General features: G+C 42.4%; 1 protein-coding gene across 1 annotated transcript in view; it reads left to right on the top strand.

The window, feature by feature from the left end:
* The first annotated feature begins 7,489 nt into the window (after nucleotides 1-7,489).
* ptprk (protein tyrosine phosphatase receptor type K) overlaps nucleotides 7,490-18,592 on the top strand; it is a 130,608-nt gene continuing 119,505 nt past the window's right edge. The window contains exons 1-2 of the mRNA XM_063001776.1: nucleotides 7,490-7,692; nucleotides 12,301-12,324. Coding sequence (XP_062857846.1) covers nucleotides 7,605-7,692; nucleotides 12,301-12,324 — 112 coding nt within the window. The 5' untranslated portion in view covers nucleotides 7,490-7,604. The remainder of the gene's footprint in view (nucleotides 7,693-12,300; nucleotides 12,325-18,592) is intronic.

The following is an 18,592-nucleotide window of genomic DNA, read 5'->3' as shown; positions in this document are numbered from 1 at the left end:
GCGACATGATACAGTCTAAGCAATTGAGGGTTAAGGGCCTCGCTCAGTGGTGACCTGGCAGTGGTGAGGCTTGAACAGGCAACCCTCTGATTACTGGGCCAATACCTTAACCACTAGGCTACAACTGCCCTTCATGTAACGTGTGAGGTTTTGGCAATTGACACCCTGTTCAGGGTGTTTTCGACGTCTGTGCCCGGTCTTTCTGAGGAGCACCAGACCCATCATGACCCATATTTTATGTAACATCCCAACAACATGCCGGTAGGTGGACTGGCATGGCTTCAGATGTTCAACAACCAAATATAGGTATGTGCCAGTATAGTGGCACAGCTGGTAGACTGGGTACTGTGTGCTCCAACCATGTCTGTGTGTTGTTTTGTCAGGTACACCTCCCAAAGACATGCCAGTAAGGGGATTGGCTGCCTTTATCTGCCCCCAGGTGTGATTAACACTGATCACTGACAGGAGTTTGGCATGTTCTTTCCAATGTCAGCATGTGTTTTGTTTGAGTACTTCAGTTTACACTCACCTAAAAACATGCCAGTAGGTAAATTGGTATGTCTACAAATAATAAAAGCTTTGTTTGTGCACACCTTGTAAAAACATGTCAGTGGGTGGATTGGCTGCTCTAAATTGGCCCTTGGTGTGTTTGGACACCTGACCATTTGCTGGGTATAAAAACAGAGTGACCTCTATGTGAGCGTTTAACCTGGAATGACAGCCACTATTCTGTGAAGGCTTCTGACAAGATTTTGAAATATGTCTGTGGGAATTTGTGCTCATTCAGTCAAAAGAGCATTTGTATGGCTGGGCAAAATGGCTGGGCACACACACACACACACACACACACACACACACACACACACACACACACACAGACTTCCAGAGATCAGAGAGTCAGTGCCAAAATGCCTCAGCTAATGTTCTAGTTCATTCCAGAGCTGTTCAGTGAGGCTGAGGTCAGAACTCTTTTTTTTTTAAACAGGCTTGCTTTGAGTACAGTGGCCTTCCCTAAACTCTTGCTGCCAGCATAAACTATCCTTTATGTAATTGATTGATTACACTTAGAAGTGGTGTCTCAATACTTTTGTCCATATTGTGTAAGGTGTAAGTTATTATGTGTGGGTTGCTGTTTGATGGACAGTCCAGGGTGTTTCTTACCTTGGGACCAGGACCCACCACAACCCTAACCAGGATGAAACAATTTGTGAAAATAAAAGGATGTATGAATATTAATCAGTATCATGTTTGGGATGTAGCACCACACACACACACACACACACACACACACACACACAGGATGGACGTATCTTCAGGGAGTTTCTGGTGAAGGTAAAATAACTGATTTTAGGAAGTGAAGGACGACAACACCAGCTCGTCCTTCTTGATTCAAAACACCAGGAGAAGAAAGAATCAGGATTAGCGATCATGTTCCTGCATGCTAATCTGTTTTGTACTTCAAAGACTTTTTCTAAATAAACCAGAAGTATGTGGACACCTCTAATTGTGTCTAAATAGGAACTGTCCTCAACAGTGTTTGTCGAGGGTCTGACCGGGCTGGTAGCATCACTGAGACATGAACTCAGGTCTCAAACACATCTCTAACACCATCTCCTCAGAAAATGAACACATGATGAAGCTAATTCCTAAAGAAACCACAAAGTTGAATCAGTTCATCTGGACACAAGTTTGATTCAACTTTGTGGATTTGTGTTCCTGGATTATTGAGCATGCATCAACAGATTTTTTAAGAAACTTTTGTGCTGTTTATTTGAAGTGAACATTTGAGATCATTGATTCATGAATCTCTGGTCGTCCAGCTTCCTTTTAAATTGCAAATGAGAAGCAGATTATTTATTATCTTTGACTCCAAACTGAAGAAGAAACATTGAGGTCGATACACTGATGTCATCTCACATCCTACCAGAGGCCACCAGAGCTCTGATGAGTCAGAATCAGTCCATCTGACTCAGTCCATCTGACTCAGTCCATCTGACTCAGTTCATCTGACTCAGTTCAGTTCCTCTGGAGGAAGTTCAGACTGAACATGAGTTTCACTCTTCTACTTTTCTTCTGCTGTTCTCCTCAAGTTCTTAACCTGAGGGATGTTTTGTCTCCCTGTTCTGCTCTGAATCATCAACGTCTGGCTGCTGCTTTAGTATTTGGACTGAGGATGCATAATAAGTAAAATGTCCAAGTGGGAGGAAAATAAGGACAAGAAAAAATAAAGAAGAAAAAAGAAAAGAAAAAAGGAAGAACAAAAGAAAGAAAGAAAGAAAGAAAGAAAGAAAAGTAAAAAGGAAGAAAAAAGAACAAAAATAGAAAAAAGAAAGAAAAAAGAAAGAAAAAAGAACAAAAGAAAGAACAAAAGAAAGTAATGGGGGGAAAAGAAAAAAGGAAACTAATGAAATAAATAAAGAAAAAGAAAAGAAAAGAAATGATAGAAAAAAGAACAAAAGAAAAAGCAAAAGAAAGTAAGGAAAAAAACGAAAGAAAGAAAGAAAGAAAGAAAGAAAGAAAGAAAGAAAGAAAGAAAGAAAGAAAGAAAGAAGAACAAAAGAAACAGCAAAAAGGGAGAACAAACAAAATAAAGAAAGAAAAAATAAAGAAAGAAAGAAAGAAAGAAAGAAAAGAAAAAAGAAAGACAAAACAAAAACAACAGAAAGAAAGAAAAAACTAAAATGACAGAAAGAAAAAAGAAAGAACAAAGAAAGAAAGAAAAAGAGGAAAAGAAAAAAGAATAAGAAAGAAAGACAGAAAGAAAGAAAGAAAAGAAGAAAGGAAAAAAATTGAAAGTATAGAAAAATAAAAGAAAGAAAAAAGAACAAAAGAAAAAGATAAAAGAAATAAAGAAAAGAAAAAAGAAAGAACAAACAAAAAAGACAGAAAGAAAAGAAAAAAGTAGGAAGAAAGAAAAGAAAAAAGAACGAACAAAATAAAGAAAGTAAAGAAAATAGAAAAGAAAGAACAAAATAAAGAAAAAAGAAAGAAAGAGAGAAAGAAAAACACAAAGAAAGAAGAGAGAAGAAAGAAAGAAAGAAAGAAAGAAAGAAAGAAAGAAAGAAAGAAAGAAAAGAGGAAAGTAAGTAAGAGAAAAGTAAGAGAAAGGATTTAGTGCTGATTGATGAATTAGCTCGGTTGAAGAACGGAGGGATTCAAATGTTTCGCTTCGTACAGAACAAACAGAAGCCGTCGTGCTCTTTACTGAAATGCTGGATGTCGGTATTAGCGATGTCTCTCCTCATGTACAGAAAGGTCACATCATCAACCACGCCGACAGAGCGCAAACAAACACGGCATTATGGGTAAAAACAGCACATTTCACGCTAAACTGAGTGTGGGGCGCCGAGAGGCTTCAGCAAATACATTAAAGAAAAAATTTTTCAATAAATGACCCACCGTTCCTCCTCCAAAAACACACACAGGTCCTCTGAGACGGTCTGCTCTGGAATTACTGGACTAATGTAGCCACCGATAACCAAAACTACACCGTCACCCACATCTGGCACTATATCTGATTCCAAACTCAGGTCCTGGTGCACAGTCAGCATTCCAGTTCATGTCAAAGCTGTTGGGTTGTGTAAGAAAAATCAAGATGAGGTAAAAAAAATGGATATTAGAATATTTATGTATGTGAAGTACACAAAAATCAAAGATGTGAAAAAAACAAGTGATAAAAAATACAAAATACAAAATAATTGAATTAAAAGAAAGGAACAGCATCTCATCTCATTCATCTTTATTGTGCTAAATTCCTGTGAGTAACCTGCATGGTTGGAAGACGTTTTGTAGACCAGAACAGACGGCGTGCTGAGAAGTAAACATCACGTCTGCTGCTTTATATTATCGCTGGTATCTAAGATAAGAAAAGAATGCTACATTTAAACTGTGAGTATTTATAATTCAAATGTTTTTTTTTCATTAAAAGGTCACGTCCTGTGTGTTCTTCACTCAAGTACTCTTAATTAAAATCCACGACTAGAGAGAAAAAAACCATGAATCAAGTGATCAGCGCAGGAACTTTCTCTTTTTATTAAGAAAACCCTCAGGGTCCAACACGCTACAAATAAAACCCCTTTAAACACACACAGACAGTGAGAGGTACAGAGGGGTGAAAAGAGAGGTACAGAGGGGTAAAGTGAGAGGTACAGAGGGGTGGAGTAAGAGGTACAGAGGGGTGGAGTAAGAGGTACAGAGGGGTAAAGTGAGAGGTGGAGTAAGGGGTAAAGTGAGAGGTGGAGAATGTAGTGCAGTGAAGCAGAAAGAGGTGGAGTGAGAGGTGGAATGAGGTAAAGAGAGAAAGTTGGAGTGTGGTCGAAAAGTGGAGTGAGGTAGAGTTAGAGGTGGAGTATGAATTTGAAAAAATGTAGAGTTAGAGGTAGAGACTGAGATGTGGAATGAGAGGTAGAGTGAGGTAGAGAGAGAGGTGGACTGAGGTAGAGAGAAGGGTAGAATGAATGATAAGAGTAAGAGGTAGAGTGAGGTAGAGAGAGTGGTGGAGTGAGAGATAAGAGAAGAGAGAGAAGAGTTGTATATATATATATATATATATATATATATATATATATATACTGCATATACATTTGTCATGTCAATAAAGTGAAAAAAATTGAATTGAATTGAGAGGTAGAGAGAGGTAGAGAGAAGGTGGATTGAGGTAGAGAATGAGGTAGAGTGGGAGGTGGAATGATCGGGGTAGAGAGTGAGGTAGAGAGAAAGGTGGATTGAGGTAGAGTGGGAGGTAGAGTGAGAAGTGGATTGAGGTAGAGAGAGGTAGAGTGAGAGGTGGAGTGAGGTAGAGAGAGAGGTAGAGAGAGGTAGAGAGAAAGGTGGATTGAGGTAGAGAGTGAGGTAGTGAGAGGTAGAGAGAGAGGTGAATTGAGGTAGAGAGAGAGAGGTAGAGAGAGAGGTGGATTGAGGTAGAGAGTGAGGTAGTGAGGGGTAGAGAGAGAGGTGGAGTGAGGTAGAGAGAGAGGTAGAGAGAAAGGTGGATTGAGGTAGAGAGTGAGGTAGTGAGAGGTAGAGAGAGAGGTGGATTGAGGTAGAGAGTGAGGTAGTGAGGGGTAGAGAGAGAGGTGGATTGAGGTAGAGAGTGAGGTAGTGAGAGGTAGAGAGAGAGGTAGATTTAGGTAGAGTGAGAGATAAGAGAAAGAGGTAGAGAGAGGTAGAGGGAGGTAGAGAGAGACGGGGATTGAGGTAGAGTGAGAGATAAGAGAAAGAGGTAGAGAGAGGTAGAGTGAGGTAGAGAGAGGTAGAGAGAGGTAGAGATAGAGGTGAATTGAGGTAGAGAGAGAGGTGGATTGAGGTAGAGAGTGAGGTAGTGAGGGGTAGAGAGAGAGGTGGATTGAGGTAGAGTGAGAGATAAGAGAAAGAGGTAGAGAGAGGTAGAGTGAGGTAGAGAGAGAGGTGGATTGAGGTAGAGTGAGAGATAAGAGAAAGAGGTAGAGAGAGGTAGAGAGAGGTAGAGATAGAGGTAGAGTGGGGTTGAGTGAGAGGTGGACTGATCGGGGTAGAGAGAGAGGTGGAGTGAGGTAGAGAGAGAGGTAGAGAGAGGTAGAAAGAAAGGTGGATTGAGGTAGAGAGAGAGGTGGAGTGAGGTAGAGAGAGGTAGAGTGAGGTGGAGAGAGAGGTAGAGAGAGAGGTAGAGAGAGGTAGAGAGAAAGGTGGATTGAGGTAGAGAGAAAGGTAGAGTGAGGTAGAGAGTGAGGTGGAGTGAGGTAGAGAGTGAGGTGGAGTGAGGTAGAGAGAGAGAGGTGGAGTGAGGTAGAGAGTGGGGTAGAGAGAGAGGTGGAGTGAGGTAGAGAGATAGAGGTGGAGTGAGGTAGAGAGTGGGGTAGAGAGAGAGAGGTGGAGTGAGGTAGAGAGTGAGGTAGAGAGAGGTAGAGAGTGAGGTAGAGAGAGAGGTGGAGTGAGGTAGAGAGAGAGAGGTGGAGTGAGGTAGAGAGTGGGGTGGAGAGAGAGGTGGCGTGAGGTAGAGAGAGAGAGGTGGAGTGAGGTAGAGAGTGGGGTGGAGAGAGAGGTGGAGTGAGGTAGAGAGAGGTGGAGTGAGGTAGAGAGAGAGAGGTGGATTGAGGTAGAGAGTGTGGTAGAGAGAGAGGTGGAGTGAGGTAGAGAGAGGTGGAGTAAGGTAGAGAGAGAGAGGTGGATTGAGGTAGAGAGTGTGGTAGAGAGAGAGGTGGAGTGAGGTAGAGAGTGGGGTGGAGAGAGAGGTGGAGTGAGGTAGAGAGTGGGGTGGAGAGAGAGGTGGAGTGAGGTAGAGAGAGGTGGAGTGAGGTAGAGAGAGAGAGGTGGATTGAGGTAGAGAGTGTGGTAGAGAGTGAGGTGGAGTGAGGTAGAGAGAGAGGTGGAGTGAGGTAGAGAGTGGGGTGGAGAGAGAGGTGGCGTGAGGTAGAGAGAGAGAGGTGGAGTGAGGTAGAGAGAGAGGTGGAGTGAGGTAGAGAGTGGGGTGGAGAGAGAGGTGGCGTGAGGTAGAGAGTGGGGTGGAGAGAGAGGTGGAGTGAGGTAGAGAGAGGTGGAGTGAGGTAGAGAGAGAGGTGGATTGAGGTAGAGAGAGAGTTGGATTGAGGTAGAGAGTGTGGTAGAGAGAGAGGTGGAGTGAGGTAGAGAGTGAGGTAGAGAGAGAGGTGGAGTGAGGTAGAGAGAGAGGTGGAGTGAGGTAGAGAGTGGGGTGGAGAGAGAGGTGGCGTGAGGTAGAGAGAGAGAGAGGTGGAGTGAGGTAGAGAGTGGGGTGGAGAGAGAGGTGGAGTGAGGTAGAGAGAGGTGGAGTGAGGTAGAGAGAGAGGTGGATTGAGGTAGAGAGAGAGGTGGATTGAGGTAGAGAGTGTGGTAGAGAGAGAGGTGGAGTGAGGTAGAGAGAGGTGGATTGAGGTAGAGAGTGTGGTAGAGAGAGAGGTGGAGTGAGGTAGAGAGAGGTGGAGTGAGGTAGAGAGTGTGGTAGAGAGAGAGGTGGAGTGAGGTAGAGAGTGAGGTAGAGAGAGGTGGAGTGAGGTAGAGAGAGAGGTGGATTGAGGTAGAGAGTGTGGTAGAGAGAGAGGTGGAGTGAGGTAGAGAGTGAGGTAGAGAGAGGTGGATTGAGGTAGAGAGTGTGGTAGAGAGAGAGGTGGAGTGAGGTAGAGAGTGTGGTAGAGAGAGAGGTGGAGTGAGGTAGAGAGAGGTGGAGTGAGGTAGAGAGTGAGGTAGAGAGAGGTGGAGTGAGGTAGAGTGAGAGGTGGACTGATCGGGGTGACTGTATTTTCACGGCACATTAAATAGCGGTCCAGGTGAGATCACGTGGTCAGCAGGGGGCGCTTCGTTCTCCTCCAGAAGTTCTTGGGTCGAAACGCCCGGGCGGTGACGTAATACCCCCCTCCCCTTCCTTGCCTGAGCTCGCGGCAGGAGAAACAAAGTAGCCGAGTGAGTCCTCGCGCTCTGTCGCTCGCACCCCCCCCTTCACACACAACACACACACACACCCGCGCGCTCGCTCGCGCACTCGTACACGCGAGGGAATGGGGCGCACGGTGCGATCGGAATACCGGAGTACTGTTGTTTGAAGTGGACCTGTTTACTGTCACGAGGAGATTTAAAAGTGCTGTATAAAGTTTGTAGAAGTGCTCGCGCGGGACATGGCTGGTTCCGCCGCGCTCGTGCTGGAGGTTTTCTTACTGGTGTACACCGCCGCGCTGGGAGCTGCGCGATCCGAGTACGGAACCGGTGAGTACTGATCCGCTCGTGCACCTTGTTTAACGTTAAGCACAAAAAAAAAGTCTCGTTGAAGTTGAACCGGGTCTCGTGCGTGCTTTGAGGTTTGCGCCGGAGCTCGAGCCCAGGTGCTGCGCTCGCCGCCGTGCGCGAGGACACGCGGGCACGCGGACAGGTAAACCTCGGGTTTGGCTTTGTGGTTGAACCGGAAAACTTTTCCTGCTCGCTGGATCGGACTGGAAATCGTGCACGCTCAGACCGATCGGCTCGCGCGCGCTCGTGTCTGATCCAGCGCGTGAGATCCGTCCAGAACTACAGAGAAGTAAAGTAAATGAACCGGGTGCGGTGGGTCCGGGTTCGAATCAGAACTGTTTGGGCTTTAATGCGCGTGTTTCTGACACTTTGGTTGATCGGAATTGTTGTTCGTGCACGAGAATGTGCGCGTGTCAGGCGGTGCATTATTTAAATCTTAAAGCATAAAAAACATGTGACCCTTAAAATAAATAAAGCTGCTAAAACCGTAACAAAGTAGTTATTACAAAATCCTCCACTTACACGAGCACGTAAACAAATCAGCTCTTTGTTTACACATTGAAATCAAATATTTTAAATATCTCAGAATAATTAACAAATTTATCCCAAACTGCAATTTTAAATTAATAAAAATAAAGAAATGAAACTTTAATAATACAGCAAATAATAATGAATCAATGAAGCAACACAATGTCTTCATTATTATCCTCATATCCTCTATACTACAGAACCAAATAAAATTATAATTTATTAAATAAAATAAAAAAGTAATAAAATGTAAATAAATAAAATAAAAACAGTTCGGCTCTTAAAAGAAACAAAGATATAAAAATATACTTTGTGGTGTAGTGGGACCATCAGTAGCTTATCTCCTGTGTGTGTGTGTGTGTGTGTGTGTGTGTGTGTGTGTGTGTGTGTGTTTAGTCGCACTGGGGCCCCTGATAGCACATTACCTCAATAAAGCACAGAACCAAATTGGAATGAAATTATAACTTTGAAATTAAACTGTAATACTGTAGAACGAAAATAAATAAAATAAAACTCAGTTTGGCTTTTAAAAAGAAACAAAAAATATAAAAATATACTTTGGGCTTTAGTAGGACCATCAGTAGCTTATCTCCTGTTTGTGTCTGTAACTGAGCTTTGGCAATACGAATGTCTTTATTTGTCATGCCAATATGCCAATAAAGCTTCCTTTGAGTGTTCAGTCGCGCTGGGGCCCCTGGTAGCGCATTACCTCATTATAGCACAGAACCAAATTAGAGACAAATTATCATTTAGAATCAATTTGTAATAAAATAAACATGAATGATAAATAAAATAAAACTCAGTTTGGCTTTTAAAAAGAAACAAAGATATAAGAATATACTTTGGGCTGTAGTAGGACCATCAGCAGCTTATCTCCTGTGTGTGTGTGTGTGTTCAGTCGAACTGGGGCCCTGATAGCACATTACCTCATTATAGTACAGAAATGGAATGAAATTATAACTTATAAAATAAAACTTTTAATACTGTAGAATGAAACAAAAACAGTTCGACATTTAGAAAGAAAGAAACATAAATATATACGTTCGGCTTTAATAGGACTATCAGTAGCATATCTGGCTGTGTGTGTGTGTTTAGTCGCACTGGGGCCCCATTATAGCACAGAACCAAACTGGAATAATATTATAATTTGGAATCAATTTGTAATAAAATGTAAGTAAATAAAACTCAGTTCAGCTTTTAAAAAGAAACAAAAGATATAAAAATATACTTTGGGCTTTAGTAGGACCATCAGTAGCTCATCTCCTACGTGTGTGTGTGTGTGTGTGTGTGTGTTAAGTCACACCGGGGCCCCATGACGGATTATGATTTGGCCCCTCAGACTTTAATCCCGTACATTAAAACCTCGTTCTTCTCAGCTTCCACTTCAACATCACAAACAGCGACTTGTATGGAGTGGCTGTTAGATTTTCTTACACTGAGGTGAAAAGCTTCCGTTACCCTGCAAAAGAGCCGCATCAGACCACGACCTTTTATTTCTTTTTGGTTTTTCTTTATTGTTTTCATTCTGTATGCAAAAAAAAAAACACAATCTGAATGATCACGGTTCTAATTTAATCACGTTTCTACATCAGAGGGAGGAAAAGTGAAGGAAATCTTTGCTCTTGATTTTTTTTAGGGTTGTGGGTTTCTGTGTCCCGATTCCCGTCAAGGCTCTTTATTAAGGAGAAATAAACTAAATGGTTTTTATTTCATTCTGAAGACCTTTGACCGTCTGATGTTGGTGCTTAATGATTCATACTGACATCATTTCCCATCATGAATTTTTACATTATGATCTGTGTAAAAAGGTGAAACACTGTAGATGTTCAGGTTGGAACTGTGTTGAGGAGTAAAATAGGGCGGGTTTGTAATGCTGGACAGAGCGATGCTTTAGAGAAACTCGTTTCAGTCCCCAAAAAGAACATTTTAACAAAATGGGAGGTACGTTAAGCAAATCATTTTTGTTGTTTCAAATGAAATAGTTGGTGGAATCGTTGGTAATTTTTTAACATGGTGTTTAAGGATCTTCTTTATAAATGTTCACAGAGGGTTCTTTGGAAAGTTATTGGTTCATGATGAAGCTGCTCAGAGCAACTGCATCGTTTCAGATCTTCTGTAATTTCCTAAGATCATGGCATAGTGTTCCTGTAGAAACTTTAAGACTAAATGATAAGTGAGATTTACATTTGCTATAATCAGGCTGGCTGTGGGTTTATGTGTACACAGTTCACACTAACAGGATGTGTTTGGATGGGAACAGAGGCTGGATAGGTATCATGGCAAGGCTTGTATAAGATAAAACAGCATATTATATATTAATTTTAATATTATTTTAATGTTATTTGGTATTAGGACAAGCCATGAGGTGTTAAAGGGTTAAAAGTGGAAGTTAAAGCACGATAAGTGCAATTTAAATCAGCGCTCTTCAGCTGTCTGTGCAGTTTTGGCCAATTATAAGCCTTGCATCATTTCACATGGAGCACTGAGCCGGAGCGTCCACACACTGAAGCCTGTCAGAACGGAGCCGGAAAAAATACCAAACCACTGCTGACTGTCAACCACGGAGTGAGAAAAACACTCAGAGCGCTGGTGATAGCACGCCGGATAACGTTCCTGCATTAACACTGTAAAAAATGCATCAATGTGTTAATTTCTCATCCAACCAGATCACCAAACATCACTGATCACCAGCGTAGATAACAGATCACTGACCAGCTTGATTTCAGCCACACTGGTTAATACAAATCTGTGCCAGGATCAAAGAAGCAGTGTCTACAGATCTAGGACTACACAGAACCACAGTGAGGGCCATTACTTCCACATGGAGGAAACGTACAACAGTGTAGCCAATATATAATAATAATAATGATAGTAATAATAACAGTTATTTATAAGCACATTTAATGCACTCGAGGAGACAGTAAAGATAAATCACACCATGTAAAATACACAATATGGTCAAAAGTATTAGGACACCCCTTCTAATTTGTGAATTCATGTGTTTCAGCCACAATAATTACTAACAAGTGTAATAAATCAGTTATAGAAAGGTAATTATATGCTTCCAACTTTGCTGCAACAGTTTAAGGAATGCCCTTTCCTGTTTTAGCATGACTGTGCCCCTGTGCACTAAACAAGATCTATAAAACTCGGTTTAAAGAAACTCCAGTGTCCTGCACAGAGCCCTGACCTCAGCGCCACTGACCAGCTTTGGAATGAACTGAAGCATCAACATCGGTGCCCAGTCATACAAATGCTCTTTGGGCTGAATGGGCACAAATTCCTACAGACATACTTCTGTTCTGTGGCTGTTGTTCTAGCTGAAAAGATCACAGAGAGGTCACACTGTTTTAATAGCATTTTAATCGTTTTTTAAATGAAATGCCAAATAAGCTCAGAGGTCAAGTGTCCAAATACTTTTGCCATATAGTTAAACACCCACACTCAAGTTTGTCTACCCCTCCGCTGACAAGTGAAGCTGCTGACCACTTCTTTTCACCAGACAGTGGTGGATTCTTATAGGTAGTGTTAATGTGTATGAAGGACCACACTTTACTCTCTGTGTTCCTCCACCACTGGTACCAGCCGTCCATTCTTCATCATTGTGTTGGAGTCGTTATTGAATCCCACCTAGCAATAAAGTGAAACATAAATCTGAGTCCTAACCCCAGAACTGAATGAAATCTTACAGCTTTAATAACCCCGGATCAGATGATGGCGAGGCACCGTTCCAAACTCCAGCTTCGCTCCTCCCCACATCTGTCAGGTTGCGACCCGAGTCTCGCCCAGCTGTCTGTGGAATCTCTGATTAATTAATCAGAGGAGTCGAACCGGCGGATTAATTTCATTAGTGATCAAAAAAAGGTGCACACATTTGGGAGGCTGATTAGCGGCTGGTGTGATTATAGTGGTGATGACGAGGAGGATCAGGGACTGAAAATGAGTGCTGGATAATCCCCAGCACCCCCCCCCCCCCCACACACACACACACACCAACCAACCAACCAACCTGTCCCCTCTCTAATTCTGTTTCTCTCTCTCTTCTTAATCTGACCACAGTGCAAATGGGACACGCCGAAAAAGGTGAGTTGGCAATCTGTCATGGTGCCACCTTCATCATCATTATCATCATCATCATCATTTACAATGAGCCTGTGTCCTGATGGTGACCCATTCTCAATACCATTCCCATAACCCACAATGCATTTCTCACATGTGAATGTGGCACGTGTGGTTCCTCCTGTTTTGGATATACTCAAACCCCCTCTGATGGGGTTACATTTTCGATTCCTCATCCGGCCCCTTCCGTCCCCTCCTCAGACACGCCCAGTTGTGCATGTTGTGTGCCTGCTGAGGTCTCACACTTGAGACTCGGGTCTTGGCGGTGATGGGCTAGCATGTGTGTGCTGTAAACATATGACTGTACATTCATGGTGATGAAAAGCTTGCTTGACTGTGCACAGTGACACTGGTCGTCCAGCAGCCTCCACTCTGCTCAGATCGCTTTTAAAGGTTCTTGGATGTCTGAGCCCTCGAATAAACGGACTTTTAGCATTTCCTAATCTTTGGCTTGGAGGGAGTTAATAGTAAAATCTGTTTTTAATTTTGTGATTCCGTTAGCATTAGCACCTGGACTAACTAAGTTAAGTGTGCTTTGTTACATTTGTTTATCCAGCTGCTGGTGGGCGTGTCCCAGGGGCTCGTATACATTTAATATAATGACAAATCAAAAGTTGTGATTGGGCTCCTGGCCCACAGAAGCATCTGCGTGGGTTTGTCTGCACTTTTGCGTGCCTGTGTGTGTGTGTGAGTGTGTGAGTAAGCGGCTGTGTGTGTGTGGAATTTGAAGGTAATAACTGCTTCGCCGTTGGCGGTGTTGCTCGTGCTGCTGAGCCTTTACTTTGGTCTTTTTAGCGTGTGTGTATGTATGTGTGTGTGTCTGTGTATGTGGGTGTGTGTATCTGTGTATGTGTGTGTGTATGTGGGTGTATGTATGTGTGTGTGGGTAAGTGTGTGTCTGTGTATGTGGGTGTGTGTGTGTCTTTGTGTGTGTATATGTGAGTGTGTGTATCTGTGTATTTGGGTTTATGTGTGTGTGTCTGTATTTATGTCTGTGTATGTTGGTGAGTGTGTGGGCCTGTGTGTGTCTGTATTTTTGTCTGTGTAAGTCGTAGAGTGTGTGTGTGTGTGTGTGAGTGTCTGTATTTATGTGTCTCTGTGTGTGTGTGTGTGATGGAATCTGAGTTTGTCGTCTCATGCCATGCTGTCCTATTTTTCTGGCTGTGTTATTTGGCATCATTTCCTTGCAGGTGTGTGTGTGTGTGTGTGTGTGTGTGTGTTTGATTTAGTTATTCAAGCTCTGATCAGTATTAAGACTGGTGTGAGTTCATTAGCACTGGTAGCTATCCTGCCGTTAGGGGTGTTGATGATAAAACTTACCTGTAAACTGGTAACCAGTACAAACCCTAAAATTCCATCCAAAGCCTTGAGTATTAATACAGAATACCGCTTTATTTTGGAGTGTGTCTGTGGGAACTTCAGTCAGCCCTTCAGTCAAAAGAGCATTAGTGAGGTCAGACTCTGGGGTCACTGGGTTGAAGATCAGGTTCCTTCTCCCACACCAAACATGTCAAACTAAACACAGGGCCACGATCATTCTGGAACAGGAAAGGACCTTCCCCAAACTGTTTCTACACATTTAAAATCATACAATTAATTTTAGATCATTGATTGTTTCCCCCACACTGGTTAGAGATGGACATGGCTGAAACATCTGGAGAGGCGTCCACATACTTTTGGCGCAGTAGTTAGAGGAGTGTGGTGATGAATTGGAGCTGGAATGTAAATGTTGGTTATTGATGTGCTCCTGTATAATTGTATTAAGGATTAGTCCCTGGAGCGGAGAGTTGCTTAACGCAGCATTAGCGTGACAGTCGCTGCGTACGCCGGGGACGCGGCGCTCTCTGTAAGGAGGACAGGTATTGTCCCCGTTTACGCAGGCTTCGTTCCCTCGCTCGCTTCCTGAGAGCTTTTTTAGATTATACGTGCTGAATCAATAGCTGACAAAACCTCAGACCGCTGCTTTTCTCTTTTCTGCTGCGTATGGATTTTTAATCAGACGCTCACCAGGGCTGCATAATCTGCACAAAGCTCGAGCGGAGTGTGTGTGTGTGTGTGTGTGTGTGTGTATGAGATAAATAGATAAACGTGTGATTGTCACATTATTGTAAAGTCGATGCACGAGATAGTTTGCGGGAGCAGAAAGCAGGGGAATGAAAAAGGTGCAAGTGACGAGGTGCACCTGCAGTCTGATATCGTCGTTCAATGTATTTAAGCTGTAGCTCAACCTACACAGACACGTTTGGCTTATACGTGAAAGGGAGAGTTGGAGGGATACCTCATAACCGCTGCAGTTACGACCCCTGCTGGCTGATCGATGATGCTGCACAGAGACGGGGGATAATAGAGAACGGTGCATGACTTTCCATGTGTGATACGGATCCCCATGTGAACCAGCCTGGTGCAGGTGAAAAGAAGCGGTCAGGTACTGCACACATCTGAGGGGGTGTGTGTTACTTACAGCCCTCCTCAGTCAGGAGTGTAGGTGAAATACGATCCGGTAACTGGATACGACTGGACTGGGAGACAATTTGGAGGAAAATGCTGTTAAGTTGGTGGTGGTGTGGGTGACGGGTTGGGCTGTAGCTCATCATGCAAACTGCTCCTGGTACCACATACTAATTGGACTCTGCTTGATGATCAAAAAAGGATGTGTAAAGTTGTGACAACCATCAAACCTGGACGAGATAAAAAATCTGCTTCAAGTCATAATTCAGTCTTATTGTACCTACTGTTTAATGCCATCAGCAAAAAAATGTTTTTGGTTGAGCACGTAGCCACTGATGCACCACTGATTTAACATCATCATCACATGAAAATCTTCTTCCACTTAAAGCTTCTTTAGGCGGCACGGTGGCTAAGTGGGTAGCACTGTTGCCTCACTGCAAGAAGGTCCTGGGTTCGATCCCCAGGTGGGGCGGTCTGGGTCCTTTCTGTGTGGAGTTTGCATGTTCTCCCCCTGTCCGTGTGGGTTTCCTCCGGGTGCTCCGGTTTCCTCCCACAGTCCAAAGACGTGCAAGTGAGGTGAATTGGAGACACTAAATTGTCCACGACTGTGTTCGATATAACCTTGTGACCTGATGAACCTTGTGTAATGAGTAACTACCGTTCCTGTCATGAATGTAGCCGAAGAGTAAAACATGACGTTCAAATCCTAATAAACAAACAAAAGCTTCTTTAAGCATCCAAAAAGGTGGAAATCAGATGGAGCTAAATCCGGACTATAAGCGTCTCTCAGTCTTTTAGACACGACCGATTACTCCTCCTCCCACCCTCACCACTTATAACCAAAATGTAAAAAGTGCTGAAACTTTTTGAAGAAGATTCCTTGTACACACGTGTATATATAGGACAAACCTTTCTGTTTAGAAGGTTTTTATTATTTTTGCAAGTACTGTTTTATGCAAACAAAAACCCCAAAACCAGTTCAGTTGCACTGAAACTTTGATCCTTAACCAGCACAAACTTTAAACCTAACCAGCACAAGTAGTTTCCTCTTCCACACATTTAATATTGTTTTAATATTGTGATGTTATAAATCATGAGTAATCGGCTCGGTAGTTTCTCAGGATGAGCAGCGGGAATTTGCACCCTAGATTGTTGAAAGTTTAGTCAGAGGAACTACAGTATATACAGATCTGAACTGTGACTGAGCTGCTGGTTTTAAAGAGCAGGTAGATTTTATTCTAATGACTGATACGGTGACGTGGTCTAATCAGAGTGTGTGTGTGTGTGTGTACCTGAGTACAGTGACTGACACCAAACTCAGAACCACACTGACAAAGTACAGACTCAGTGCTCACAAGCTGGCCATCGAGACCGGACGCTACAGGAACTCCTGGCTCCCCACAGAACAAAGAGTGTGTACACAGTGCAACACCAACACCAACACCACAGAGACTGAGCTGCACTTCCTAACTGAGTGTCCAAAATACACTCACATACGAGAGGTGTACTACCAAAAATTCCAAAAACTTCACCCTGAATTCTGCTCCCTCACCAACACCCAGAAACTCTTCATCATGTTGGGAGAGGAGAAGAAGAGCAGCGCAGTAGCAGCTCAGTACGTATCTGCCTGCCACAATCTGAGAGACACGGACTGATACAACCAAACACAGGAACAACCCTGATGGACCCACACAGAGACAATGTTTAATCTTTATTCTTCTACATCTGCCTTTATTCTAATTTTCTTTTTATGCGTCTGTTTTATTATTATCTAAAATGTAATATTTTCCTAAAGTTATTTAGTTTTGTATAATTATATAACAATTTTTCCAATGCTTTAGCAATACTGTAACCTCTTCAACAGTCATGCTAATAAAGCTCTTTGAATTGAATTGTGTGTGTGTGTGCGTTGACTGAGTTAAAGCGTCACAATGCTAGGTGTGTTGGGGGTTGGAAGATACCTGTTGAGGGTTTGGACACTCCCTGTGGCTGTGTATTGTCAACTCTCCCCCTCCCCCAAACCTGAACACACACACACACAGACACAGAGTTATTCAGAAGTGTGTGTGTGTGTGTTTTCTTTGTGTTTTACTAGAATGGTTTTCTGTGGACCTGTTTGTCTGCTGCTAATAATTATTAAAATTATCTCGAAATGTTTGATACAGTGGAGGCTTTGGACCTTCCTTAAACTTTTAGAAAGTTTTACCTGGATTTTTCTTTTTATAAATGACAGTTTATACACGTCTGCATTTAGGGGGAAAAAATCAATGTTTTTGTTTTTTCACCTTTTTACATCTACACTGATGTTTGTAACGGCCTTGTAATAAATCTGTGTACAGTTAGATTTAATGGTTTGTCCAAACTGGTGTTTTTGTTTAAAAAAGCTTTTAGTAAAACCTGTCAGACAGTTTTCTTTTTTCTTCTTTATTTCAGAATAGACTATGACGGAGTATTAGGGTCACTTTAAAGAAAAAAAGTTTTGATTTCGAGAATAAAGTGGAAATGTTATGGCCATAGCGACCTCCTCGTGTTAAAATGAGGGCTGTTCATGATTTGGTAAAGTTATACTTTCGTATCGGTTTCACAAATAAAAAAATGCTGAAACGGCTTTGCAATAAACTGCGCCACCGGTGCACTTGGCGTCGTCTCCAGTACTTTAACTGAGCCTTATGGACTCGTATGATAAACTGAAGCCGTATGGCATCACTATAAATGGTTGCATTGACGGGTTTGGTTGTCATGTCACGTGGATGGATGCGTACAATACATACAACCACCCAAAAATAATCAGTACCGTGCACTGGAGATACTGCCCTCAGCGCTTGCTTCTCTGAACTGACAAGCCGACAACGGCTGCATGTACTTTGGCCATAATATTTCAACTTTATTCTCAAAATCATTTTGACTTTATTCTCAAAATTGAAATGTAAACATTTTTTATATATTACGCCGTCGTAGAACATTTTTGGTCCATGTTTTACTTTTTTTTAAGTTTCACCCATCACCATAAAACATGTCCTGAATGAATGCTCGACATACAACAGAGAAAGAGAAGGACTACATATAGCCACTACAATGAAAGAAATTCTCATCCAAGGTGATACTGAAATGATTCTCAATGTACTGACCGCTGGACCTTCCCTAAACTGCTGCCACATGGTTGGTAGTATAATATTGATTTTATACATATTTAGTGTGGCTAAAAGACCTGAATTTAATGATTAAGACTAGTGGTGTCCACATACTTTTGTGTGTGTGTGGTGTCACAGTGTGTGGCAGCATTAACTAGTAAATGAATGATTTGTCAGTTGATTGCATTGTGGAGAACATGTTAAAATTCATTCCTCCTCTGCTGTGTTTCTTTATGTTGATGATTGTGAGGATGAATGTTGTTGTTGTTTTGTGTTGTTGCTGCTGAGCTTTTATTCACCTTTAAACGGAGCCTGAAGCTACAGCAGCTACTTCACTTCTGTGTTTAATGTTAATGTGAATGTGATTACCTGAGTCCTGTAACTGCACTGAACCCTCCACTTATTACAGCCTGTGTGTGTGTCTGTGTGTGTGTGTGTGTGTGTGTGTGTGTGTGTGTGTGTGTGTGTGTATGTGTATAAGCACTTACATACTCTCATTAATACTGTTGTGTGTGTGTGTAAGTACTTACATACTCTCATTAATACTGTTGTGTGTGTGTGTGTAAGTACTTACATACTCTCATTTCTTATTAATACTGTTGTGTGTGTGTGTAAGTACTTACATACTCTCATTTCTTATTAATACTGTTGTG

Source organism: Trichomycterus rosablanca, chromosome 9 (assembly GCF_030014385.1).
Source record: "Trichomycterus rosablanca isolate fTriRos1 chromosome 9, fTriRos1.hap1, whole genome shotgun sequence".
Classification (NCBI taxonomy): Eukaryota; Metazoa; Chordata; class Actinopteri; order Siluriformes; family Trichomycteridae; genus Trichomycterus; species Trichomycterus rosablanca.
The sequence above is the reverse complement of the archived record's forward strand: the minus strand, read 5'-3'. Positions and strand labels throughout refer to the sequence as shown.